This window comes from Trachemys scripta, chromosome 4 (genome assembly GCF_013100865.1).
Source record: "Trachemys scripta elegans isolate TJP31775 chromosome 4, CAS_Tse_1.0, whole genome shotgun sequence".
Lineage (NCBI taxonomy): Eukaryota > Metazoa > Chordata > Testudines > Emydidae > Trachemys > Trachemys scripta.
Genome location: NC_048301.1, coordinates 119635918 through 119663542, shown reverse-complemented (window position 1 = coordinate 119663542; position 27625 = coordinate 119635918). Strand labels below are relative to the sequence as shown.

At 43.2% G+C, this 27625-nt stretch overlaps 1 protein-coding gene and 1 long non-coding RNA gene across 6 annotated transcripts in view; one reads left to right on the top strand and one right to left on the bottom strand.

Moving 5' to 3' along the window:
• Positions 1–5225, bottom strand: part of MAGI3 (membrane associated guanylate kinase, WW and PDZ domain containing 3) — a 233974-nt gene extending 228749 nt beyond the window's left edge. For 3 of the 4 annotated variants that reach the window (XR_004645719.1, XR_004645718.1, XM_034770612.1), the window contains exon 1: positions 4843–5223. Coding sequence is in view for 2 of the 4 variants with exons in the window: in XM_034770612.1 (XP_034626503.1) it covers positions 4843–5173 (331 nt within the window). In the remaining 2 variants the exon portion in view is untranslated. Of the gene's footprint in view, positions 1–4842 lie in introns of all 4 variants that reach the window. The other variant, XM_034770613.1, reaches the window with a different exon arrangement.
• Positions 4901–25997, top strand: LOC117877477. 2 transcript variants are annotated; one of them, XR_004645721.1, is made up of 5 exons: positions 4901–5032; positions 11662–11875; positions 15759–15963; positions 24600–24781; positions 25667–25997. It is a non-coding gene; the product is annotated as an uncharacterized LOC117877477 (long non-coding RNA). The 2 variants fall into 2 exon arrangements; XR_004645720.1 differs by lacking the exon at positions 24600–24781.
• The last annotated feature ends 1628 nt before the right edge of the window (positions 25998–27625 follow it).

Below are 27625 nucleotides of genomic sequence, written 5' to 3'. Positions count from 1 at the left end.
GTATCTCCAAATGCCTACACAAATAAATGCAATTTGAAGTATTCTGAGGGTCAGCAAATTTGGACTATTTTGGACCAGGGAGTGGAAAGGAAGCAAATTTTGTCATGGGAAACACTAGCTGAAATGGTTACACTGACTGGAACTGTGCCAGTATTACAGGGGGAGAGGGATGTTTTAAAATGTTGTGTTTAAATGTATTATTAAATCTAATAAACACTGAGTTGCCAAAAAAAAAATGTCTCTCTAATACCCTACTTAGCTTAACTTTACAATTTGTCTTAGTATGAAAAAAAATAAAAGCTAAAGACCTAGCTCAATAGGCTCCAAAAGTGAATTGTAAAAACAATAGTATTAATTAGAACACCTAGTTCTTCTTTTAGTGCTCTAGCAATTTGTACTGTAGTGGTTACCTTTCCTTGCTAGAAGTGTTTGCCACTGTCAAGTCACAGCCCTAATACAATACAAATTATAAAGCACTGCACATATGATTTTATGGGGTGTGCTGTTTTACAACTAGGACGACGCTTCTCATGCTGGTGGTAAGAGAGAAACTGTCAAACTGAGTAAATATTGGAATTAAATAAATAAACATTTAGAAAGATCACTGTCATGGCCAACAGACTTCGCCTTTCTTTTGAAATTAACTATTCAACTTCACTGTAAGCAATTGACCAAATAATAAAATAATAAAAAAAAAAAAAACATGCAGAAGTCCAATTCTGCTCCCAAATTTACTCAAGAAATTCAAGTAAGTGGAAGTTGTGGAAGTTCTGGGAGCATATTTGGACCCTGAGTGCTGAGATTCTAATGATCTCCTCCTCTGTGAAGTGGAAATAGAAGAAACTGAAATCATGAAAGCATGCTTTGCTCAAGGTCAACTTTTACACCAGGAGTCTGGGTAATAGACAAAACAATAGAAGTGTGTCCTAAATGTAATTAAGACACAGATGAGATATTGTGTAAGTCAATCATGACAATATTGACATGTCACACACTGTAGGAATCACAAAATAAGAAGTTTTAAGAAAACATTCATAATTAAAATTTGTTTAAACTTTGTAAAGTTCATACTTGTGCTGTGCAGAACTTGAGAAGCTATAATTAGTTTCAGATTTACAATTGTAAATCATTAGTCTGTGATTGCAGGTAATACTATTTAACATTTACTTGACATTTGAGATCCATGCTGGTAAAGAGGATTTTATTGCAATAATCTGATATTCCTGGTTAATTACAATATATTCAAATTAAAGCTATTCTATGATTGGAAGCTGCATTCTCTTTGGAAAGTGAAAACATTACCATGAAATAGGAATGGGGAATTTCAAGAATGTTCTCAGGATAAATAATGTCATTTGCACTGGTTCTGACCATAGACAAAGCTAAGACACCATTCAACAACTGAGATTTAACCCTTTTCTAAATAAGCAGTACACATTACTATGGAGATAGCTTGCAGAGATTCAATTTCCTGGCTTTGACACACTGGGACTTAAATAGAGTATGAGAGTAACAAACTGAAGTCACAGTCCCCATCTTCGGATGTCATACTATACCCGAAACAGAAAGGTTTGGTAGGGTAAGGGACACTAAAAGGTGTCAGAAAATAATCCAATCACTTATCCAAGTGTCTCTTTAAATTCTGCTTCACTGCAAGTAATTCTGTCAATTTCACCCAGATTGGTACAGACATACACTATGTACCTATATATTCATATATAATTATAGCCAGGAGAACAATCACTACCTCAAAATCTTATCCCAAGGTTAAGCTCTGCTATTATAATTTGCTGTGTAGTGCTTTAGAGCTGCTGTTCAGTACAGACAAAAGGCAGAGTGCTTAGTACACCTGACTGTAGTTTAATGAAAAACTGCCAAAAAAAAAAAAAAACAACCCAAAATCTCATTTCTCATGTAAATCTCAAATAAAAGGAAAACTAAAATACAAGTGGCACATCCCTTCTTAAATTCTGCATTCATATTTATCTAAGAGGTTCAAAATTAATCAGAATCTCCTACTTTCCCTAAGGACATTTGCTATTATACTCCTAGCCAGTTTCAATATTTTACAAATAGCCAATACATGTTCTTAATTTCAGATCTTTTTGAGATTCTGTTTAGCTTTTCAAAAGTGAGATGGAGAGATTAAGGTTTTTTTTTTTTTTCCATTATTGCATTTTACTCTTATACAGATGTTAATCCACTAAGAAATGTGACCAGGGCCAAACACAGAACATCAACGTATTTAAAAATACCCACTTACTCATTTGGAAAGGAAGGGCATTCTTGTCAGAGGCCCCTCATAGCTGCAGCAAACAGTTTTTGAAATTGAGAGGTAATGTTACATAAAATACACACACAAACTTCACACTTTGGGGGTGAAAAGTATTCAGTGTGTCATACAAACTTTCAAATGAACTACAATAGTTGACCTGGCTTTATTCAAAACACAGCAAAATACTGAATGATCTATGGACAGACAGAAGTGGAAATAACTTACCCAGAATAAAAGAACGAAATGACAATGCTGAAACGATAAAAGATCCCTGTTGGAAGGCCACTTTTTACTACAAGGCTGAAGTCTTGCATGAGGATTGAGTTTCATTGGTAGGTGACCACAGGGCAGTTTTTAAGCAGGTATGGCAGGACTAGTTTGTGAAGGATAAGTCTCACTTTGTTTCAGATGAGGGGAAGACTACAATAAGTGTTGCAATTCCATGTGTAACTTCATCCTGTCCATCCTTTCTCCCTCCATTTTAAAAGGAAGAATCCTTTGTAACAAACATCTCTAACTCTATTCTACCCCTACTATCATAAACCCACCTGACTCTTGCACATACAAGTGCCGATTCTCTATAAAGGCCTAGCAAACCAATAGACTTTAAAATTTTATTGAGATGATGTTAAAAAAAAATTGCAAACAGAGTTTGAGCATAGAAACTGGTCTGAGTGATAGCCTTTACTGACACCATCTCCCGCACCCTCTCTCTAAGGCTTGGTCTACACTACCCGCCCCAATTCGAACTAAGGTACGCAACTTCAGCTACGTGAATAACGTAGCTGAAGTCGAAGTACCTTAGTTCGAACTTACCTTGGTCCACACGCGGCAGGCAGGCTCCCCCGTCGACTCCGCGGTACTCCTCTCGCCGAGCTGGAGTACCGCAGTCGACGGCAAGCACTTCCGGGTTCGACTTATCGCGTCCAGACTAGACGCGATAAGTCAAACCCAGAACTTCGATTTCCAGCCGTCGAACTAGCTGGTAAGTGTAGCCAAGGCCTCAGAGTATCATTAGCTCTCAAAACACAAGTTTCCTATAAACTCCACTCACAAACAATTTGGTTCCCAAAGTGTGCTTTGGAGTGGGAGCACTGTACTGTGGATAAAACAGGAAAGCTGGAACAGAAGATCAAATACAAGTTAGTCATTCCAACATTACACTAGAATGACTTCTGTAGAACTAAAAATCAAACAGAAAGCTAGACACTTAGTTTAACATGAATCTGTTCCACTGTTCTGAGAAAGTTGCAAGGCCCACACCATGGATAGACAGACTGTGCGAGAACATGTTTGCTCAACCACAAACTTCAGTTACAACAACAGTGATTTATCTCAGGGAATTCTCCCAAGATAGAAATGGACAGATGCAAGAACTCTTCTCCTCTGCAAGCTTCACATAGAATGGAAAATGGAAAAAATCCAGGAACAGAGTTCATGGAATTTTTGAGAGAGAAATGCTTTAAAAGTCCAAGTAACAAAACAACACAACATACATCAGATTACAATGGATATAAAGATAAATTATTCCCTCTTGGAGATGCAATGACCTAAGTATTCCTGCACAAAATAAACCCAATCTACTGATAACAAAATGAAGAGCAATGATGAAGCAAGTCAAATATTTTCAACTACAAAATTGGTACTGGTTATAATGAATACTAAGGGCAGCTATGCCAAACCATCTGTTGTAGCCAGTCAAAAAAAAAAAAAAAAAAAAAAAAAGCCCTGAATAAACTAGGTGAAGAGAATAGCATGCTAGAAAGGATTTTTACACCAAAAGAACTTATTCCAGGACTGCCTGGCTCTTAGAAAAGGATCCCACCACATGGGAGGGGAGACTGTTTTTCCAGTGAGACTAGTGCAGAGTGGACAATGATTAAACCAATTGATAGAAAAGCAGGCACTTCCCCAGCCCCCAGGCTAGGTGTAGGATCCACTGGGCCTGTGGGTGACAGCCCCAGAACCCTTACATAACCAGTTAACTAGTTCAGGTACAAGGAACACGGCATCATGCACCAGCCCCACAAGTGGCTAAGCAAGAAACACCTGGGTGCAGCAGGGCAGGGGAGAGGCAGGGCCGAACCTGGCCCCGAGGAAGGGGATTTAGGGGCTAGGAAGGCAGAGCTGTGTGTACCCAACCCGCCCGGGAATAGGGTGACCAGATGTCCCGATTTTATAGGGACAGTCCCGATTTCTGGATCTCTCTCTTATATAGGTTCCTATTACCCCCCACCCCCTGTCCTGATTTTTCACACTTGCTGTCTGGTCACCCTACCCGGGAAGGGCGGTAGGGGGGCAATGGAGCAAGACCAGGTGCACCCCAGGGGGTGAGGAGCAGCAGTCCGGGGGGGGCGAAGGGGCATGGCGGGACCAGGCAGGTTCCGGGGGGTGGGGCCAGTCCCGCCCCGGTGCCAATGGCAGCGGAGCGGGGCCGGTCCCGGCCCGCCAGGGGGTGAGTGAGGCGGCCTCGCCCCCAAGGGAGATAGGGCGGGGCCCGGGGCGGGGAAGTGGGGCCGGGCGGGCACGGGGGGCCAGGCCCGGTCCAAGGGGGGTGGCGGACTCACCTGGGCGCACGGTCTTGAGGCGCACGGGCTCCCTGAAGTGGCGGATGACGGCCAGGGTGTCGCGGTGGGTGAGGCCGCTCACGGGGGTGCCGTTCACCTCCAGCAGCACGTCCCCGGGGCTAGGGGGCTTGCCGGAGAGCAGCACCGGGCCGGGCCCGCCGAGCTCGCCCAGCAGCAGGCGGCCCCCCAGGTAGGGGAACTCGCCGAGCTCGGCGCCGCCCCGCAGCAGGTCGGGGTCGGGCGCCCCGCCGGGCTGCGGCGGCCCCCAGGACACGGCGCACTCCTGCACCTTGCTCAGCCAGTGCCGCTTCTTCCGCAGCGTCTTCGACATGCCGCACCATGGGGGGCCGGGCCCGGCCGCCCGCCCGCGCGGTGCCCCCGGCTCCGCGCGCCTCACAGGGCCGCTCGCCGCCCAGCCCGCGCGCCTCCGAACGCGGCCGCGGCAGCCTCCCGACTGCTGCCCTCACTCAGCTCGGCGGCGGCCGGCCACGCCCACTCCCGCATGGGCCCCGCCCCCAACGCCGAGAGCCCCGACACGGGCGGCCACGCCCCCTCAGCCGGCCACGCCCTCACGGCCGGCCTGGCACAGCCGGGCGGAGCCCAGTCCGAGTGACGTCAGGGGCAGAACTTTCACTAGCTTGAGCTGGAAATGGGCGTGGCACCGACTGTCGGTCCGGCCGCCCCGTGTGTGTCTGTCCTGCTGTCCAGGGTCCCTCCGTCTGCCTCCCTCCCCTCTGCCCAGTCCTGCTGTCTGTCTGCCCCCCCACCTCTCCCTCCTGCGGTGTGGTCAGCCTCCCCTCTCCGCCCCCCATCTGTCTGTCTGTCCAACCACCCGCCCCCCCACCTGTCCTGTTAGCCCCCCACCCATCTGTCTGTCCTGCTGTTTCTCTACCCATCTGCTCACCTCTCTTCCCTTCACCTGATCCTCCTGCTACGTCTGTCCCTCTGCCCCATCCCCTCTGTCGGTCCCTCCATAGGCACCGACTTCTGCTGGCACCAGTGGGTGCTCAGCCCCCCTTTGCCCCCAGTTCTGCCCCAACTCCACCCCTGCCCTGCCCCCATTCCAATCCCTTCCCCAAAATGCCTACCCCAACTCCACCCCCTCCCTGACTCTATACCAGGGGTCAGCCTGCCGGAGTAGCGTGCCATTAAAAATCCTGCCCAGCCTGGCCCGATCTACTCTTCTCTGCCCTCCCCTGGAGCCCTGCCACCAGCGCTTTGGGGGCCGGGGCTGTGCGCTCCCGCGGGGCAGTGTTTGGCTCCGCGGGGAGGCAGACACGCTCCCCCTGTCCCTGGAGCCATGCCACCGCATGCGCAGTGCTCTGAGGGGCGGGGCTGCCTGCTCCTGCGGGGCGGGCGTGTCTGGCTCTGCGCGGAGCAGAACATGCTGCTAGGAGCCTTATGGTAAGGGAGTCGGGGGGGTTGGATAAGGGGTGGGGGCAATCGGGACAGGGAGGGGTTGGATAGGGGGTGGGATCCCGGGCGGGGTGGTTAGGGGTGGGGGGTCTCTGGAGGGGGCAGTCAGGGAGCAGGGCATGGGAGTCCTGGGGTTTGCAGAGAAGAAGCAGGGGCAGGGCTTCTTGGAAAGGGGGGGGGGGGTGGAATAGGGGCATACAGCCCCCTGCCCTGACCCCCACCAGCCCTCTGCCCTGAGCCCTGATCCCCCCCACACACACATGCAGCCCTCTGCCCTGACCCCCCCCACACACACACACGCAGCCCTCTGCCCTGAGCCCCTACACACCCCAGGCCCATCCATGCCCTGAGCCCTGTACCCCTCTCATACATACCCAGCCCTCTGCTTGACTCCTTCACCCCCCGCCCCACGACCCCAGCCCTGACTCTGGCACCCCCACACATACCCAGCCCCCTATGGGTCCCTCCTACTATCCATCTGCATGCCCCCCCCCCAGCACCCATCCATCTGGCTGCCCCCTGCTGTCTGTCTATCCACCCCCCCATCTGTCTGTCCCTCTTGCTGGGTCCATCCATGGCCCTCCATTTGGTGCCCCCCCTCATCTGTCTGTCACACCTGTCTTTCTGCCCACCACCCCCGGATCTGTCTGTCCCACAGTCCCCCAATGTCCTCAAACGCCACCTGTGGCTACTCTCTCCTTTCTCACCCTAAGATGAGGACAAATCAGTGTCTGAAATACAGGTTGCTGCTGCTGCTGCCAAAGTCACAGACGCTCTCTTAATCCAGCTATGAAAATAGAACTATAGCCATATATAATGGGGTTTTACATTTATTTTATTAGGAAGTGTATATGAATTTATGTACAAATTAGGTACATCTGTCATGCCCCTGGCTAACACACCAATGTTAGAAATGTAGAGCCGGAAGGGACCTCAAGAGGTAACCTTATTCAGCCACCTGCACGGAGGCAGGACCATGTAGATCAGCTCTGACAGGTGTTCTAAAAAGCCTCCAATGATGGGGATTTCACCACCTCCCATGGAAGCCTATTCCAGAATTTATCTAGCCCTTATAGTTAGAAAGTTTTTCCTAATATCTAACCTAAATCTCCCCTGCTGCAAATTAAGCCCATTAGTTGTGTTCTATCTCCAGTCCATGTAGAGAACAATTATCACAGTCTTCTCTGTAACATATTTGATAAGAAAAGACTTATCGGGTCTATCTTAAGTTAAGACTAAACATGCCCTTAAAAAAAAACAAAAAAAAACACCACTTTCCTCATAGGTCAGATTTTCTAAACCTTTTATAATTTTTGTTGCTTTTCTCTGGATCCTCTCCAATTTAGCCATCTTTCCTAAAGTCTGGTGCCCACAATCTGATACAGTACTCCAGCTGTAGCTTCACCAGTGCCAAGTAAAACAGGATAATTAGCAGCTGTGTATTACATACTACACTCCTGAATGATATTAGCCCTTTTCACAACTGCATCACATTGTTGGTTCATACTCAATTTGTTACCCCCAGAGCCTTTTCAGCAGTACTACCACCTAGCCCAGGGGTGGCCAACCTGAGCCTGAGAAGGAGCCAGAATTTACCAATGTACATTGCCAAAGAGCCACAGTAATACATCAGCAGCCCCCCATCAACTTCCCCCCCCAGCTCCCAGCACCTCCCACCCACCGGCAGCCCCACCAATCAGCGCCTCCCCCTCTCCCTCCCGATCAGCTGTTTCATGGTGTGCAGGAGGCTCTGGGAGGGAGAGGGAAGGAGTGAGGGCACGGCAGGCTCAGGGTAGGGGGCGGGAAGGGGTGGAGGGGGGGCAGGGCCCGTGGCAGAGCCAGGGGTTGAGCAGTGAGCACCCCCTGGCATACTGGAAAGTTGGCGCCTGTAGCTCCAGCCCCGGAGTCGGGGCCGATACAAGGAGCCGCATATTAACTTCTGAAGAGCCGCATGTGGCTCCAGAGCCACAGGTTGGCCATTCCTGACTTAGCCAGTTATTCCCCATTTTGTAATGGTGCAAATTACTATATGTAGGAATTAAAATCAAATGCACTTATCTTTATTGAATTTCATCTTGGTGATTTCAGACCAATTGTCTCATTAGTCAAAGTTGTTTTGAATTCTAATCCTGTCCTCCAAAGTTCTTGCATCCTCTCCCAGTTTGGTGTCACCCACAAATTTTATAAGCACACTCTCCACTCCATTATCCAAGTCATTATTGAACATGTTGACTCGTACTAGATCCAGGACAGGCCCCTGGAGAACCCCAATACACACACACATCCAATTTGACAGTAAACCATTAACTACTCTTTGAAAAAACATATTCAAACAAGTGTGCACTCACTTTCTAATAATTTAATCTAGACCACATCTCCCAAGCTTCCTAATGAGAATGTCATGAGTGTGTGTGAAAAGCTTTACTAAAATCAAGGTATATCACATTTTCTGCTTCTCCCCATCGCTATCAGAGGGCTAGCCATGTTAGTCTGTATCCACAAAAACAATGAGGAGTCCAGCAGAACACTTCAATCTCCCTGGACGTTCTATAACTGATTTAAAAGTAGCTATACTTCAACCAAAAAACTTCAACAACAGACTTCAAAGAGAAACTGCAGAGCTACAATTAATTTGCAAATTTAACACCATTAATTTGGGCTTGAAAAGGGATTGGGAGAGGCTGGTTCACTACAAAAGCAATTTTCCCTCTCTTGGTATTGACACCTCCTCATCAAATTATCGGTGGTGGACCACATCCACCCTGATTGAATTGGCCCTGTCAACACTGGTTCTCCACTTGTAAGGTAACTCCCTTCTCCTCATGTGTCAGTATATATGCCTGTATCTGTAATTTTCACTCCATGCATCTGAAGTGGGAATTTTTACCCACGAAAGTTTATGCCCAAATAAATCTATTAGTCTTTAAGGTGCTGCTAGACTCTTATCCACTAGGTCAGCAACCCTGTCAAAGAAGGATATTAGATTAGTATGGCATGATTAGTTCTTAACAAGTTCATGTTGGCTATTACTTATAACCCTGTTATCCTTTAGGTACTTACCAAGTGATTGTTTAATAATTTGTTCCAGCATCTTTCCAGGTATCTAAGTTGGGCTTGCTGGTCTATGATTCCCCAGGTCCTCGTTGTCCCTTTTTAAAAGACAGATATTATGCTTGTCCTTCTCCAGTCCCCTGGGACCTCGCCCATCCTTCAGAAGTTCTCAAAGAAAATCACTAAATGTTCCAAGATTGTTTCTGCTAGTTTCCCAAGTACCCGAGGATGAATTTTATCAGGCAAACTTGAATACATCTAACTACTCTAAATATTCTTGCATCCTTGCCCAATCGCATAATTTCTTTAGTGCTTGGCCATTTAGCAGCTCTGTCAGCTTGTTTAGATGCATTTATAAATATATAAAAATGCCACTCACCAGAAGTCATTCTCTTTTATAAATCTGTAATATTTATCTTCTCTCTGTACCATTCAGGCCTCAGTTTTATGGGCACTTATGGATATGCTAACTTCACTTTGACTAATCACATGCTTAAAGTTAAGCACATACACAAACATTTGCAGGACCGGGCCTTAAGACTGAAAGTTCTTAGAGTCAACGTTTGGGTGCATTAGAGTAATTGTTTAATAATTACAATACTAACTACTACTGTTTGCAAGGCTAATTCAAAATAAGTTTTATCATCTATGGATTTGAAAGTCTGTTGATTCACATAATTTCAAACTGGTGTGACCCACCCCTCTTAATTTATTTGTTTTTTTTTTTCCTTCATTAGAAACTATTTTCACTGCAAATCTCTCACACTATCTGAAAAATTTTACGAGTATTTGTTTCCTTTCTTGAAATATTGCTTTGCATTTAAGCTGACTACATGAAAGTCCCCATTCAACTCTGAGATACAGGAATCTTGAGCATCTTTAAAAATGATTGTGTTTAAGTGTACACACTGTAATTCAACTTTCAGTACCATGAGGGTGTAGTAATACCATTGTTTGCAAACATAAAGGGGTGTGACCTTACATTCCTCAAACACTTACATTCCTTTGTATACAAAGGAACAGGAAAAACAGGTAGCTATAGATTCCAAAGGGTCCATGCACTGTATTATAAAACAATGTGTTGTTTTGTTTCACTGACCCCACTCATGAACTATATGTCCTGATATTCACATCAGTTTGCACAACAATATAGACTACTAGCAATAACAGCTTTGAACTCTGAACTCCTTTTCCATGGTTAATATTGATGCAGATTTAGACAATGACTAATCTTTCAGAAATTGCTATGAAATGTGCTTATAACAAACGTATACATAACTTTCTGTTAGTTTCCAGAGGCTTACAAACCTCTATATCTCTACAGGCCCATATACCCAGTTCATATGGTAACTATTACTAAAAACAGGGAATCTACAAAAAAGAGTTAGTTGCACTCAGAAGAGCTGCTTGCAGAGGGGAAAGAATGGAGTCTTAAAAGTTGCATGAGCAGCATTATCTTGCAGTTCTGAGCATTCAGTTTCACCTGTTAGCTATACCGGAGGGTTTTTTCCTTAATGTCCTGCTTTCCTTTTTTGTTTGGAGGCATTGAAGCCATCTGAGATTGCAGAACTGCCAACCCCAAATGTTTTAAAAAAAAAAAAAAAAAATATATATATATATATATATATATATATATACACACACACACACACACACACACACGAGTCAGGCCCCCAAAAAAATCAGGGGTTGACTTAAAAGTTATTAGATATAAAAAGAACAGGAGTACTTGTGGCACCTTAGAGACTAACAAATTTATTAGAGCATAAGCTTTCGTGGACTACAGCCCACTTCTTCGGATGCATACATTTGGAGTTTTTTATTTGCCTTCTGGGTTTTGAAACTTCAGGGTTCACATTTTCAAGCTGATCTACACAACCATGAAGTCTGGAACTTACTAATAAAAAAACAAAAAACCAAAAACACTTAAAGCTGAGATTCTGGTGAATTCATGTGACTCCAGGGCTTTAAGAAACAAACAAACAAAAGCAAATACCATAAGAGCTGGTTTATCTGATAAAATAACTCCCATACTAACTTTAATCCATGCAGATTTTAATTTTCTCACTTTTGACTTCTATCTTTTTGTCTTGCTTTCTTCTTTTTATGATAAGGACCAAGTAAAACTGCAAACAAACCAAAAAGTCTAACATTTAAAAAAACAAGGGCATGATTTTGAGTAGATAAATTCTGAACATATTAGTCTAATCTGTGTCAGTTTCTGTAATCTATGAAGAGATTTGCCACATCACACATTTGGTGAATAAATCCTTAACAGAGAAAGAAAGAATATTCAGAAACAATTCAGTGATTTCAGATTGTTGAATTAACAAAACTTTGTTCTATTCATAGGTACCCATAAGGACATGGCAACATTTCAGCACCAACAGCCTTTATTCAAGACTAATGTTCTCAACAAACCTGTCTCTTTAGGGTTCCCGTATCTTATACTTCATGCATTCTACAGGAACTGAATTCAGGAAAGCTATACTACTGTAATGAAAACTTTGAAGTCTATTCAGAGAACTGGCTGACAAATTTAATTCTAATTTATACCATGCTGACAGTGAGTATGTTCACCTTTTATTCCTCCGCCTCTTCTGATTTACTTATTTCAGCTTGCAAACATGTAAAGTATCTGAGCTGTCCTACAGATAAGCAGAAGGAATGTGTTCTTTACAACCACCTTACCTAATATACTGGGGTGTGAAGCATTATGTATTTACTGAGTGCTGATGTTTGAAATCTCAGAGAGCTAAAGCTCCATCAAAGCTGAGAAATGTATGCAGTTCAATGTGCATTACACAGTGGCTGCTGCAATCTTTCTTAAGCTATCAGCAGTCAGCGCATATACAAATCTCACAAAAATAAGACCTTAAGCCTGTACTGATATCCTAACTAAAGGAAGAACAGTTTCAAGTCAATGAAGCTCTTTGGTAGGTGGGGAAACAACGTTTGTTTATTGCACAACTGATGTTCAAAGGCAATCCAAACATTAAAAGTGTATCATTTCCAATAATAATTAGAGACAGGCTATTTCAGAGAGAAGGAAGAGGGAATTTGGGTGTTACATTAGGACAAGTGCAAAATTATTTTCCTAATGTAGAACACTTCTAAAGAGAAACCCTGGTCGGTTTCTGATAAAAATGAATGTGGCATGGCATAACATGGCATACCAGCACATGTCAATAAGTGCACAGACAAGGTCTATCCTGTTCCCAAAGTCAATGGCAAAGCTCCCATCAGCTCCAGTTGGCACAGTATAGGATCCTCAGATAGGTCCATGCAGATTACTTAGCCTCACATTTCTCCTTAAAGGGCCCAATCCTGCAAGGTGTTGGCATCCTCAGCTCCCCACTGACTTCTGAGGTATGGAGCACCTGGCAGAATCAGGCTCAAATTACATGTCTTCTAAAAGGATTTAAAGGAATAGGTTCCTCCACTATGCCCCACTCTACCAGGAAAAGAGGGATGGGGGAAGAGAGTGGCAATAACAGGTAAGTCCCTGGCCATGTGACTTCGTTCCTGAGGTCATAATGAGACAAAGAACATTGCTTAAGCACGGAGTCCTCACATCAACAATCCCTGACTCTGGTGACCTCTCCTTGCCATTTGTCTCCCTTCCCACTAAGTGGATCTATAGGGATCCACAGTGGGTTTAGAGAGTAAATCCCCTGGCTTCTTCTACTGGGGGGTCAAATCTCACCCCCTGATGGAGGAAATTATGAGGAAAAACTGCAAGTTTCAGTCTGCTGCATTTCCACTCCCTTATCTCTGCACAAGCCATGCAGGGGGAAAAAATGTAGCTTTAATGTCAAAGACAGCCAGACTAATATATTTCCAGTTTAGGTAAGAAGGAAGACTGGACCTCCAGAAAAGAAAACAGCTGAGAAACCTTAAAGTTGCCTGTTTCAATGGATTGTGTGAAACGTGAGCATTAATTCTGGATACTTTTGGGGAACGGAATCCAGTTAGAACAACAACAACAAATACTAAGCACAAAATGAAAAGCGGTTACACTAGTGTAGGGCGATGTATGTAGATTTATGACATATTCCCTGCATGATCTACAGGGGCCAATGGGCCAATGGCAATAGTATTAAAATGTAAGAAGAATTGGCATTGTGGATAAACACTACGGGCAGGTCTACACCTAAAACGGTGCAGTGGCAGAGCTGCACCGGTGCAACTGCAGCACTTCAGTGAAGATGCTACTACACCAAGAGGAGACACTCTCCCATCAGCGCAGTTAATCCACCTCCACAAAAGAGGCAGCAGCTATGCTGACAGGAGAAGCTCTGTCATTGACACAGCGCTTTCTACATGGGTGTGTGTGTGTGTGTATGTAGGTCAGGATAACTGATCTTTCACACCCGTGAGTGATGTAGTTATACTAATGTAAGTTTGTAGAGTAGACCTGGCCTATGATGCTAACTGATAACAACAACAGTCTAGAGCAGGGGTGGGCAAACTTTTTGGCCAGAGGGCCACATTGGGGTTGCAAAACTGTATGGAGGGCCGGATAGGGAAGGCTGTGCCCCCTCCCTGCGCCCTCCCACTTCCCGCCCCCAACTGCCTCCCCCAGAACCTCCAACCCATCCACCCCCCCCGATCCTTGTCCCCTGACTAGCCCCTTCTGGGACCCCCCGCCCCTAACCTCCCCCACAGATCCCATCCCCTACCTCCCCTACTTCCTGTCCCCTGATGGCCCCCCTGACCCCTATCTACACCACTGCTCCCTGACAGACCCCCGGGGACTCCCACGCCTATCCAACCCCCCCGTTCCCCGTCCCCATACCCCTATCCACACCCATGCCAGGCCCTCTGGGACCCCACGCCTATCTAACCCCCCCTGTTCCCCATCCCCTGACCGACCGCCCCCCCCCCCCAGAACCTCCGCCCCATCCAACCACCCCCTGCTCCCTGTCTCCTGACTGCCCCCTGGGACCCTCCGCCCCTTATCCAACCCCCCAGCCCCGCTTAGAGCAGCATGTCTGGCAGGGATTGGGGACAGCAGAGGAGGGGGCCTGGGTCTAACCTCCCCAGCTGGGAGCTTAAGGGCCCGGGAGGATGGTCCTGCGGGCCAGATGTGGCCCACGGGCCGTAGTTTGCTCACCTCTGGTCTAGAGACCAGGACATTAGAGACTTGGAAATGGCAGAAGAAATGCAGTCTAAGTTTTTCACTTTCTGAGGCTTTATGTCTCAAATGTAGGTAACAAATTATTCAGTGAGTGGAGTGCCCCTAAGGAATCCCAAACAAATCACTGGTGGAGGAGAATGGTTCAAAGCTAGACACTTGCTATTCTGCAGCCATAATTTTCTGGGATGGTCTGTTTGAACATTGTGTGACCCCAGGATACAGTTATTTGAAGGCAAACTTTTAAGTGCAATATAAATTAGCTTACATTATAAGATGTGCTGCCACACAAGAAGATTTTACCAGGGGATTTTAATCAAGCTGTAAGAAAGTTGAGAAAATAAACCTAAGTATTACTAAAAATCTGTGTCAACTTGGACTGACTAAGCTGTGGTGTCTAGAATCATCACACGGGAATGGAAAAGGCATCAAATCCAGCAGGCTGTATATTAGCATCAACCCATACCTCGTAGTCAGAAAAGCTGCTGAGTAAATCTGTGTGTTTTTATTACACACATCACCATGGCATGTAGACACCTCATATAAGCAAGAATAGCATCAATTCTGCCTCACAGGACCATGTTCTCCCTCCCACATTTCAAAACAAGTAAGTGCATAGCACACATCTGGGCACTTTGTAAATAACAATTGTTCATACATATTTACAGGATGCTGTCAGTATCCAAAGCCTTTGCAGAACTGGTTTGTTCCCCAGTAGTAAGAGCACGGGACTGGGAGTCAGCGTGCCTGGTTCTATTCTGGTTCTGTCACTCACTTGCTGTGAGTCCTTGGCAAAGTCACATCCCCTTTGTCTCTGTTTTCCCATCTGCAAAATGGAGATGCTTATTACCTAAAGTACCATAGAATGGCTTGAACCTAGTACTTACAAAGTGCTGCAAGAAACTCAAATTAAAAGAGCTGCAGAGAGGCAAAGTATTATTGGATACATTAAAAGAAAAAAGATAATTACCTTTTTTGAGATGGGTGACCCTGAATGGTACATAGCCAGGACAACTGATGCATCTATTCTGCAGATGGGTCGTGTAGGTTTTAAATAGACAGTGGGTGTTTGGCTATCTTTGCAGATATTTAAAAACAAACAGGGCATGCTTAGATACAGGAAAAATCCTTTTCATCAGCTGTTGTTGTTGTGAATAGCTCAGTCAATATGTTTGTAAGCACTTCTGATCCTGTTTGCCGATTCCTGTAACGCTGAAGAATCAAAGATTTTTTTAAAATGTAATTGCAACTGGTTGACATATGCCTGCCAGAAAGGCAGTTACTGATTGCTGTAGTTCTCACTCCACCACAGTTAAAAAGAAGATGAACTAAGATTACTTGTCAAAATGAATGAAGGAGAAGCCCAAGCAAATACCCCTCAGCCATTCATTCTGGGCCACACATTAAATGTCTGAAATTTGACGAGATGATAAGATACTTTTGGAAGCTGATAGATACCAAGCAAAGATAAAGGCCCAGTCAGCCAATGAACTCCTGAAGCCAAGGTGGACATAAAGGTAAGCAGCTTAAAAGTTCCCAAAAGCCCAACAAAAAAGGGGTTCACTCAACTGCTGATCTTTAGATTTGCTTCTGACAGATACCAATGCAACCTTCAGGCATCCAGAATAAGAAACAGGAAGGAGCAATGCCAGACCAGTACCCCACTTGCTTCAAGTGAGGTTGTGGCTAAAATGAGGGCTGACTAAAAGTGCAGTCTTCTTTCTCAGCAGACTTACTCCCGCTGTACAATCAAGGTCATATCTACTGACTTCACTGGCCAAAATAAGGTTTTACTACTCTTTGCTCTTTGTAGCCTTGCAAAGCCTGTATAGGGATGAGAGAGGAGGCAGCAATCTGTTCCTACCCACCCATCATCCATCTAAGTGTTAGCTAAGTTCCAGTTGCAGAATGTTTGCTTCTGGGGATGATGCACAAACCAGAAAAAAGAAAACTCAGCAGCTTGATTTCCAGATTCTGGAGTGAATTTGGGATGTTGGCATTTAGAACAAAAAAAAAAAAAAGTTCTTACTTGTGAATTGATCTAACAAGGAGTCACTGAGGGCAAAATTCAACCCCAGGCAGAGAATAATACAACCCTTGCACTACTTAAATCTTACTTAAGTGCTCAAAACATGACGTACCAGGTGCACAGGCCTTGTGCTACCTCACTGCAAAGGGGTGAACCTTACTTCATGATTCAAATATGGAATCCCATGATATAGCAGTGTTACACAGAAACCCTTCAGAATGCTATACTGACGGGGTGGCATCTTATACCCTGTTGCGGTGGCATCAATGACTGCACAAGGTACAAGACAATGGAGAGATTCAGACCCTTAAATCTCCTCAATTACCCTAAGGCATGTTGGGCACAGAGGCGCCTTACATTGTACAATTCCTGAGCAATAAGTTTCGGTTGTCAAGCCCCTTAGCTTCTTAGTCTTTGGTGAAAACACAGGTGCACAGACAATTCCATGCATACGCTCTTAATTATTTGAAGAACAAATCACTAGAAAGGTGCAGCAAGTGGCTCCATATGGGTGTGGTCTGACAATTTCAAAGGGATGCAAAAGGACACTCTACTTAGTAAATGTACAGAGCTATCACAGAATGATCTTTTCTTTCTGTCTACTGCATCTAGGGCTTTACTTTAACCCCCTCAGCATGGTATCTGAGTGCTTTGCAGAGGTGTCATAACTAGAATGGGCCAATAATGTGATTTTCCTCCCTAGTTCACCCATGGCAAAATGTAAATGTGTTTTTAGAGAACTCTAAGTTTTATAGGTGAAAACAACCTTGTAAGTCATCTGTTCCCTCACAGGCTCTGCCGCACTCTCTGTGCAGAGGATCATACTAAATCATAGAATCATAGAACTGGAAGGGACATTGAGAGGTCATCTAGTCTACTCCCCTGCACTCATGGCAGGACAAATTATCTAGACCATCCCTGACAGGTGTTTGTCCAACCTGCTCTTAAAAATCTCCAATGATGGAGATTCCACAACCACCCTAGGCAATTCATTCCAGTGCTTAACCACACTAACAGTTAGGAAGATTTTCCTAATTTCCAACCTAAACCTCCCTTGCTGCAATTCAAGGCCATTGCTTCTTGTCCTATCCTCAGAGGTTGAGAAAAACAATTTTTCTTGATCCTCCTTGTACCAACCTTTTACATACTTGAAAACTGTTATGTCCCATCTCAGTCTTCTCTTTTCCAGACTAAACAAACCCAATTTTTTCAATCTGCCCTCAGAGATCATGTTTTCTAGACCTTTAATCATTTTTGTTGCTCTTCTCTGGACTCTCTCCAATTTGTAAACATCCTTCCTGAAATGTGGCACCCAGAACTGGATACAATACTCCAGTTGAAGCCTGATCAGAGTGGAGCAGAGCAGAAGAATGACTTTGTGTCTCTTGCTTACAACACTCCTGTTAATACATCCCAGAAGGATGTTCGCTTTTTTTTGCTACAGCATTACACTGTTGACTCATATTTAGCTTGTGGTCCACTATGATCCCCCAATCCCTTTTTGCAGAACTCCTTCCTAGGCAGTCACTTCCCATTTTGTATGTGGGCAACTGATTGGTCCTTCCTAAATGGAGTACTTTGCATTTGTCTGTATTGAATTTCATCCTATTTATTTCAGACCCTTTCTTCGGTTTGTCCAGATCATTTTGAATTTTAATCATATCTTCCAAAGCACTTGCAAACCCTCCCAGCTTGGTATCATTCGCAAACTTTATACGTGTACTCTCTATGCCATTATCTAAATAATTGATGAAGATATTGAACAGAACCGCACCCAGAACTGATCCTTGCAGGACCCCACTTGTTATGCCCTTCCAGCATGATGTGAACCACTGATAACTACTCTCTGGGAATGGTTTTCCAACCAGTTTTGCAGCTACCTTATAGTAGCTCCATCTGGGTTGCATTTCCCTAGTTTATTTATGAGAAGGTCATGTGAGACAGTATCAAAAGCTTTACTAAAATCAAGATATATCACGTCTACTGCTTCCCCCCTATCCACAAGGCTTGTTACCCTGTCAAAGAAAGCTATCAGGTTGGTTTGACACGATTTGTTTTTGACAAATCCATGCTAACTGTTACTTATCACCTTATTATCTTCTGGATCGGGGTAGGCAACCTATGGCACGAGTGCTGAAGGCGGCACACGAGCTGATTTTCCGTGGCACTCGCACTGCCCGGGTCCTGGCCACTGGTCTGGGAGGGCTCTGCATTTTAATTTAATTTTAAATGAAGCTCCTTAAACATTTTAAAAACCTTATTTATTTTACATACAAAATAGTTTAGTTATATATTACAGACTTATAGAAAGAGACCTTCTAAAAACATTAAAATGTATTACTAGCACGCAAAACCTTCAATTAGAGTGAATAAATGAAGACTCGGCACACCACTTCTGAAAGGTTGTCGGCCGCTGTTCCAGATGTTTGCAAACTGATTGCTTAATTATTTGCTCCATTATCTTTCCAGGTACAGAAGTTAAGCTGACTGGTCTGTAATTCCCTGGGTTGTCCTTATTTCCCTTTTTATAGATGAGCACTATATTTATCCTTTTCCAGTCTTCTGGAATCTCTCCTGTCTTCCATGACTTCTCAAAGATAATCGCTAATGGCTCAGATATCTCCTCAGTCAGCTCCTTGAGTATTCTAGAATACATTTCATCAGGCCCTGGTGACTTGAAGACATCTAATTTGTCCAAGTAATGTTTAACTTGTTCTTTCCCTATTTTAGCCTCTTCTGATCCTACCTCATTTTCACTGGCATTCACTATGACAGACATCCAACCACCACCAACCTTCTTGGTGAAAACTGAAACAAAGAAGTCATTAAGCACCTCTGCCATTTCCACATTTTCTGTTATTGTTTCCCCCCCCCCCACATTGAGTAACGGGCCTACCCTGTCCTTGGTCTTCCTCTTGCTTCTCATGTATTTGTAGAAGGTTTTCTTGTTACCCTTTATGTCTAGCTAGTTTGATCTCGTTTTGTGCCCTGGCCTCTCAAATTCTGTCCCTACATACTTGTGTTATTTGTTTATATTCATCTTTTGTAATTTGACCTAGTTTCCACTTTTTGTAGGACTCTTTTTTGAGTCTCAGATCACTGAAGATCTCCTGGGTAAGCCAGGGTGGTCTCTTGCCATACTTCCTATCTTTCCCACGCAGTGGGATAGTTTCCTCTTGTGCCTTTAATAATGTCTCTTTGAAAAACTGCCTACTGTCTTCTATTGTTTTTCCCCTTAGACTTGCTTCCCATGGGATCTTACGTACCAACTTCCTAAGTTTGCTAAAGTCTGCCTTCTTGAACTCCATTGTCTTTATTTTGCTGTTCTCCCTTCTACAATTCCTTTGAATCATCAGCGCTATAATTTCATGATCACTTTCACCCAAGCTGCCTTCCACTTTCAAATTCTCAACCAATTCCTCCCTATTTGTCAAAATCAAATCTAGATGTAAATATAAATATTCATGACCACTTTCTCTAGCCTGCTTCTGAATATTTACAGTCAGGATATAGGAGCTTCCAAGGCTGCCTTCAGAAGACTAGTCTACGTTCGAACTCTTAATGAAAACTTTCCTGATCTCAGCTTGTTAATTTCCCCTTAAGGAATTTCTTCTCATTATTCATGGCTCTCCTTACCTGCACCATCCTGAACAGGAGGATTGGTTGGTCCATCAACACCTACTAGCCAAGATGGGCAGGGATGCAACCTTGTTCTGGGTGTCCCTAAACCTGACTGCCAGAAGCTGGGACTTGACGACAGGGGCTGGGTCACTTGATAAATTGCCCTGTTCTGTTCATTCCCCCTGAAGCACTGGGCAAGATGGATCATTGGTCTGACCCAGTATGGCCATCCTTACAGGTGTTTGCCTTTCTCAACCCTGATACCTTTCAGACATCTATAAGGCTTTCATCATGTCACTTCTTCCTAGCCTCTTTCCCATCAATACAGGTGCCGTTCTCTTATTCTATCTGCATATGTCAAACCCCTGTGAGGATGTATTTCTTGTACTGTATCCATCAACTGGAAACAGGCAGCGTCAGCAATAGCAAACAGGACAAGCTAGTGCACAACACAGGCGAGGAGAGCTCGACTGGTTCATATATTGCAGCTCTCAGGACTCTAAAGCAGCGATGGGCCCATGTTGCAAAGTTTGCATGCCGATCCAGATGTTCTTCTTGTTTGAGCGTTGTTTGGATGTGTGCTCATGGTACAGGCCCCATCTTTACCCTAACAGCTGTTGTCTCAACCTTCTGTGTTGTTCAGACAACGGCAAGCTCAAAAAGCACCCTCTCAGATCCATAACAAAATCCAGTGGTTTTGCATTTTCAGATATTTGACAGACTTTGAACGGAGAATTTAAAATCCTTATGTATATCAGGTTACAATATAACATGCTGATTTCTGGAGTAAGAGTTAGTGCAGGAATGGAAGCGGAACATCCATCAATTCTGAGCATTTCATATATTAGCAGCACAGATGCTGAAGAACCGTAAGTGTTCTGCATTAAAACAAACGATCTATATTTCTGAGGTCTTGGAGTTTATCCACTGTAAAATGGAGCTCTGTTGCAGAGGGTTAGTTTTTTCCGATACAGGAAACACAATAAATGCTAGAGAACTGTTTTTTTTCCCCCCCTCACTACTTTATACGTTGGCAAAGCTTTTTACAAATTCTGTATCTGACACGGTTTATATTTCTTGACATTCTCTTGATTTTTTTGTCTTAATTTGAAAATACTTAGGGACCAAGAGGTAAATCCAGCCCTAGAATAAAAGCAGGTAAACTTCCATTAAGTTAATGGTGTAGCACCTGCATATACCAGGGATGAATTTTACCCTATTATAACCCATTAAATTATTAATATGTAGAGAGGAAGTATTTACTTTCTCATGGATTGAAAAATAAGAGCATGAACTTCACTTTGGCTGGGATATGACTTTTACTGTACTGACCTCTACCAGCTGGGTGATTATTAGTTGAGAACTTGTGAGTAAAAGCTATGAATAGATGTTATGAGGTAGCAGAAAGACTATTATTGTTTTCATGGTACAGTTAGGTTGGGGTTGCACTCAACACTCTTAGAAGCCCTTCTTTTATCTAGCAAGCAAATAAAAATAGTGCTGATGTTCCTATGACAAATACTGCCTCTAAAAACAGACCTGCAACTACTTAAATTACTCAAAACAAGACTGAGGCAAGGCGTAACTCTTGGCCTGGATGTAGAATGGGTTCGTTAGTACAATGTTAATTTCAGTGGCTCAAGAGTTTTATCATATTTTTCTTTGTCTGTTAAGTTCAATAGTTTTCTTGTTTTTTTTTTAAGTTTAGTTTAGTTCCTGATTATCATTTACTGAAATCCCCTGCTCTAACCTTTCTCCGGCGTCAGCCTATTTCTCTACAGCATGTTCCAGAAGCAGGGTTTGCATTTTTAAGCAGTTTAGTGGTAAGTGGTTTTACATCATTAATGGGATGTGAGCAATCTTCATGAAACCTGACAAGTTTACTAGTTTTATTCACACGGATTGGGGTGGATCAAATAGCCTCATGGTATGTCCCAGTTTCCTCCCAATAACTGTAATCCACTGTTCCATTCTCCTAAAGAGCCAGCCTGTCCCATTCCCACCTCGCTATTGTGTTTTCCCAATCATTCCGCCACTCCGAACCGGGACAGCAGTTAAAGGAGCAGTGAAGTGCCTGGAGAAACGTAATAAATTAGCATTTAGAGGAGCAGACTAAGATCACAGAGCAGAGCTACAAAAGATATATTTATGTATAGAATTAAACTTCCTTACAGAATACCAAAAGAAAAGTCTGTTCTCCAAGGCCAGACACCCACTCTGATAATCACTGCCTACCCCTCTTGCAGGTTTACAGGACTATCACAGTCAGTCTCTTCAGAGAGAAACAATTTTCCATCACTACTGACCAGAGATGGATTTTAACCAGTTGCATAGTGCTGAGCAACTCAGTGTCCAATCCCCTCCAATTAGACAATTAGAACTGGAAGAAGAGAATGACAATGGAGGAAAAGATTTGAGCTATAATTATAATTTGCCAATTGATTTTCTTTATTTCTAGAGCTCAGTTTCTTGTCCTGGGAGGACGAATAAACCAAAGCAAGTCCAGTAAACTAAGTGAAACTAATGAATAGGGAAAAAAGTGAATTATTGCATTTTATTAGGAGAGGGAATTTGCTTTTGACAACCACAAGTACTGTTTAACTTACTCTACTTTATAATACTGTACACGTGTTAAGTTGTCCCCTCTACAGTGATTAACAGTATAGTATTTTTACTATATTTAGACCTGTCAAGCACTGGGTAGACTTTGTATTTTTAAGATTTGTTATTTAAATAGTTATGTTATTTTATTTTAAAGTTGTATAAATATATCTTCATACAAAGAATATGCAAGAAATCATCTTTATTGATTAGGAACATTTTGAAGGAAGAGGATTTGCTAATTACTTTTAAATTATTCTGTAGAAATGTGTGTGCAGTTAAAACAAGCAGTTCTTCTATAACAGGTTTTCTGGGAAAGAAATAAACTCAGTTTTGGAACAGTATCAGAGGAAAAGGTAGTTCCAATAGTTTTTACATCACTACCTAAAGTACTGCTATAGGTCTAAAATGAGGAGCTTTTAGAATCTGGGAAAAAAAATGGTAAACTAGAGAAACAGGAAATTTGGGAAGATAGGAAGGATTTTGCAAGTTAGACTAAAAGTGTTTTGGGGCAAGAACCTCTGTGTCTGTAGAGTACATAGTACAGCCTGAACCTGAGCTCAATTGCGGTCTTTGGGTGCTACCATAATATAAATAATAAATAGTAGTTTGAGTAGATGCCTTTCCTAACTTGATTTGAAACATGGTCCAAAGACTGGGTAGAGTCCAAACTCTTCCCCTTCCCTGGGGACTGGCTTTACTAAGAAAGAAATTAACATTACATTCAGCATGGTCTTCTCTTGCAGGCTTGGCTGCTTCTAGGGTCCCTCCTTCCTTCTTGCTCAGCCCACACTCTAGATCCTCTCTCCCTCCAGCTTACTAGTCTCTCCTCCTTTATATCTGAAAGAAGTTACAAGTGAGTCAGCAGAATGCACTTAACCCTTTCTCAGCAGAGTGAACCCCTGCTAATAGGGTGGGATATTTCAGGCTAACATTGACAGTAAAATCCAGATATACACATCACAGAAAGTAATATGAACATCAAATAATTGATAAAAGTTTTTAAGGAAATCTTTCCCCAGCAATAATTACAGCTCATATTGAAATAAGCTGCTTACACGGTCAGATTAAATTAATTTGCATTTTAGTACAAGAAACTATATAATGAATACAGATGGAATTGACTTCACCTTAAGGCAGGAACATCTAGATAATGTTATCATAGCTTAAGACTTGTTGAGAAATTTGCTTAAGAGAAAAAAAGACCTTTGTAGGAAGATTTAGTTCTGCCTTGCTTCTCAAAAAAAGTCACAGAAAGCAAAGGGAGCACAAGGATTAGGGCACCAATTCACTTTCCAGAATTTAAATCCTGGTTTACAATCTCTCTGAAAGTGCAGGCTCTTGACTATTAATGATGCTGCTCTAAATTAACCCCAGGAGTTGGGTGGTTGTTCCACCCAAAATGATTAAACTCAACAAGCTAATCACATGTTGCTCCATCACCTAACCTCAGCAATGGTGCTGAGATATTGAAGGGCAGCCACAAAATGAGTCATTTTCTCATCCCTTGCTCAACTTTACAAGGGATTTACACCCAATGAGCCTTTTTAAAAGGGACCCATTCGTGACATGAGTTAACTGTAAAAGAACAGTAGAAACACAGTTGCTCCAGCATTGCTAAGTCAAAGTTGCCACTTTCATAGCTACTAAGGAGGCTGGTACTTATCATAAAGCACAGTTTAACCACTCATGTATTGGACCATGCTGGATTTCACTGTACGCTCTAGAAAAGTGCATTTTCTACCATGGCAACCTGTGAAAGAGATAGTACATTTAAAGATTGTTCTAACACAGTTTAACCATATTATAAGCATGTCGGAACCATATTTTTAGCCTAGACTTCTCTGAGTGCTAAAACACCATTCTCTAACATGTTTAAACTATGTTCTTCTGTCCACACAGGCACGTGTAGAAGCCACGTGACTTAAAATATGGTCAAAATGTGTTCAAGTAATTCATATTTGTGATGTAGATGAGGCACCTTTCTCCAGGGAGGCACGTCAGTCTACCAGACAGGACACTGGACTTGGACTCGGACTCAGGAAGGCTGGATTCAACTCCTTGCTCAGTGCTATGCTTCCTATGTGAGCATTAGCAAATTAATGTTTAGCCTCTCTACATCAATTTTCCCATCTACAGAATGGGGATAATACTTCCCTACTTCAGAGAGTACATGAGTGGCATGCTAGCATACCAATCCACTGGAAAATGACATAATCATGCAAGAGGGTAGACACCAATGCAATGCTCTGTTAGGACATGGTCCACACTACAAGAAAGTTTTAGAACCGCAATTAAACCTGTTTTTGAATACAGAGCTTCAAGCACTGCCCTCAGGAGACCTCCATCTATTCTAGCTGTTCTTATGCAATTTAAAAAAGCCATGCTTCTGTTAAGAACAGAGGCAAGTGTGCTTAAATTATTAATGTTCACTTGCTGCAGACCACTGAATAATTAGGAAATGAAAGTTTTGCATATTTTCAAGGATCTCACTGTGCAGCCCTAATGGCTGAGAGCCCATTTGCACCAAACGAAAATCTGAATCTTTCCATTGTACCTCAATCGCTTTTCAGGCAAATATCTCCAACTACCCTTCCAATTATTTGTTTGACGGTACAAATCAGTATAGATCCGACTGGGGTGAAAAATGATCATGTGATTAATGAACAGGACAAGGACTCAAGATCTGGACTGACTTTGTGCATCTGTCACAGCCAGCCTTCATATTTGTGAAGTGCTCAGATATAACAGTACCCCCTGCCATAGGATAGCTTATAAATTACACAGAAGTCACAATTTTCAGTGGGTTTAAGAGGTTCTCTCAAATGCAGAGACTATTTGCAAATGTCAGCTGTAGCTTCAAAGAACATAGTCAAAGCATCTTTTCCTATTTTTTTTTTTTTTTTTTTTTTGTAAATCATGGTTTACAATAACTTTCCCTAAAATGTAATCATGCGTTTCCTCTACAGCTTGCAGGGCAAAAATGCAGCTGGAAACCTACGGCAGCTCACTGATTGAGGGGAGTTTCCATTAAAAGCGGCAAAGGTAAATGAATGGAGGAGGGAAGATTCGAAATGAAGATGTAGGATGTCTGTGTAGGTTCCACCACAGTGTTTGGCTGAGCAATGAACCTTCTTTAGACATAGGATTTACCCTAGTAATTCGGATCTGTTCGATCCACAATCCAGAAGTAGCTTTGCAGCTTATCGAGTGGGATTTTCCATTCTTAGACTTGCATCCTTTCTCCAGCTAAATTGCCCCATGTACTTTTTATTTTAAAAATAATGATGCTAATGACAAACAGACAATAGATTTTCTAGACTGCTAGAAATAAAGAAGTTAATGTTTGTAAAGTAACATGTATTGTTATATGTCAAAGCATTGTTTCTACCTCTGTTTTTAGGACTTTTGGCACAAATGAGATGTAATATGTAGTTCCATAGGTTTTCCATTGTGAAAATCGTTACCGTTTAGAGATGGTTTCTTTTGCAGTCATTAATGAATAATGACAATATAATAATAACCTTCAAAGCTCACAATTCTTGCACCAACCTTTCCTCTGAGCTTATAATTAAGATGTCAGAATTAATTTCGGTCTTAGATCGCTGAGATTTTTTTCTGATTGATTCTAAACTCGATTTTATAGATATCAATCCTCAGCTCTTCTACATTAGCTGTACAGCTAATCTTCACCATAAAGAACAAAGCATTGGAGTGGAAACAAGGATCTGTTTATTCTTTTGATTTATGTGGATGTCAATCTGAGAATGTCAGACCTTTAAAAAAAAATCATTCTTGTTAAAAGAAAAAATCTGCAAACATCATCAAGGACACCAAGAACCTCCACTTTCTTAGAAACATTACATGTTTTTATTGCAGACTAAAAGAATACTGTCGTCTGGGCTTATTTTTTATAGTCATTTTCACGTTCTGAAAGTCTCTTTCTCTTAGGAATTCACGAAGAGCTATTCAGCATAGTATGTAGTCCAGGGATCGGCAACCTTTGGCACGTGGCTTACCAGGGTAAGCACCCTGGCGGACCATGCTGGTTTGTTTACCTGCCGCATCAGCAGGTTCGGCCGATCGCTGCTCCCACTGGCCGCGGTTCGCTGCTCCCACTGGCCGCGGTTCGCTGCTCCCACTGGCCAGTGGGGGCGGCGGGAAGCGGCAGCCAACACATCCATCAGCCCGCGCCGCTTCCCGCAGCCCCCATTGGCCTGGGGCGGCGAACTGCGCCCAATGGGAGCCCTGATCGCCCGAACCGGACGACGCGGCAGGTAAACAAACTGGCTCGGCCCACCAGGGTGCTTACCCTGGTGAGCCGCGTGCCTAAGGTGGCTGATCCCTGATGTAGGCTCTCAACAACTAAACGAAGACACTCACAATTCAGACGAAAGTGGGTTCTGCTCCCATCTTTATGGGGTTTAGCTGCTTGCACTTGGATCTTGATGGTTTCTCACCAGACATTTTTTATTCTTAATATACCTAATATATATTATTGGGCCAGATCCTCAGCTGGCATAAATTGCTCCATTGTATTTACTAGTTTGATAACTAAATGCGCTCTGAATCCAGGAGAAATTGTAGGAAGTGGTGGAACTGCACACTTTGAGGTGGGAATATTCTTGTTTCATTTTGCTGGGTTAGTTATTTGTTCACAATATAGCTGAGGGAACATGAGAATGGTAAATTGGGATTGAAAATTATGGTTCATCATTTAATGGAGATGAAAGTGATACATAGTAAGAGAGGCAGCAGATATGGCTCCTGAGCCTAGTTCAGTCTCCTGTGTTTACTTCTAGCTCTGCCAGTGACCTGCCGTAACACCTTGGGCAAGTCACTTATCCTCTCTCTGTCTGTTTTCCTCACCCTCTCTTCTTGAAAATGGGGATGAAGATACCTGCCTTCCTTTGCAGAGCACTCTGACG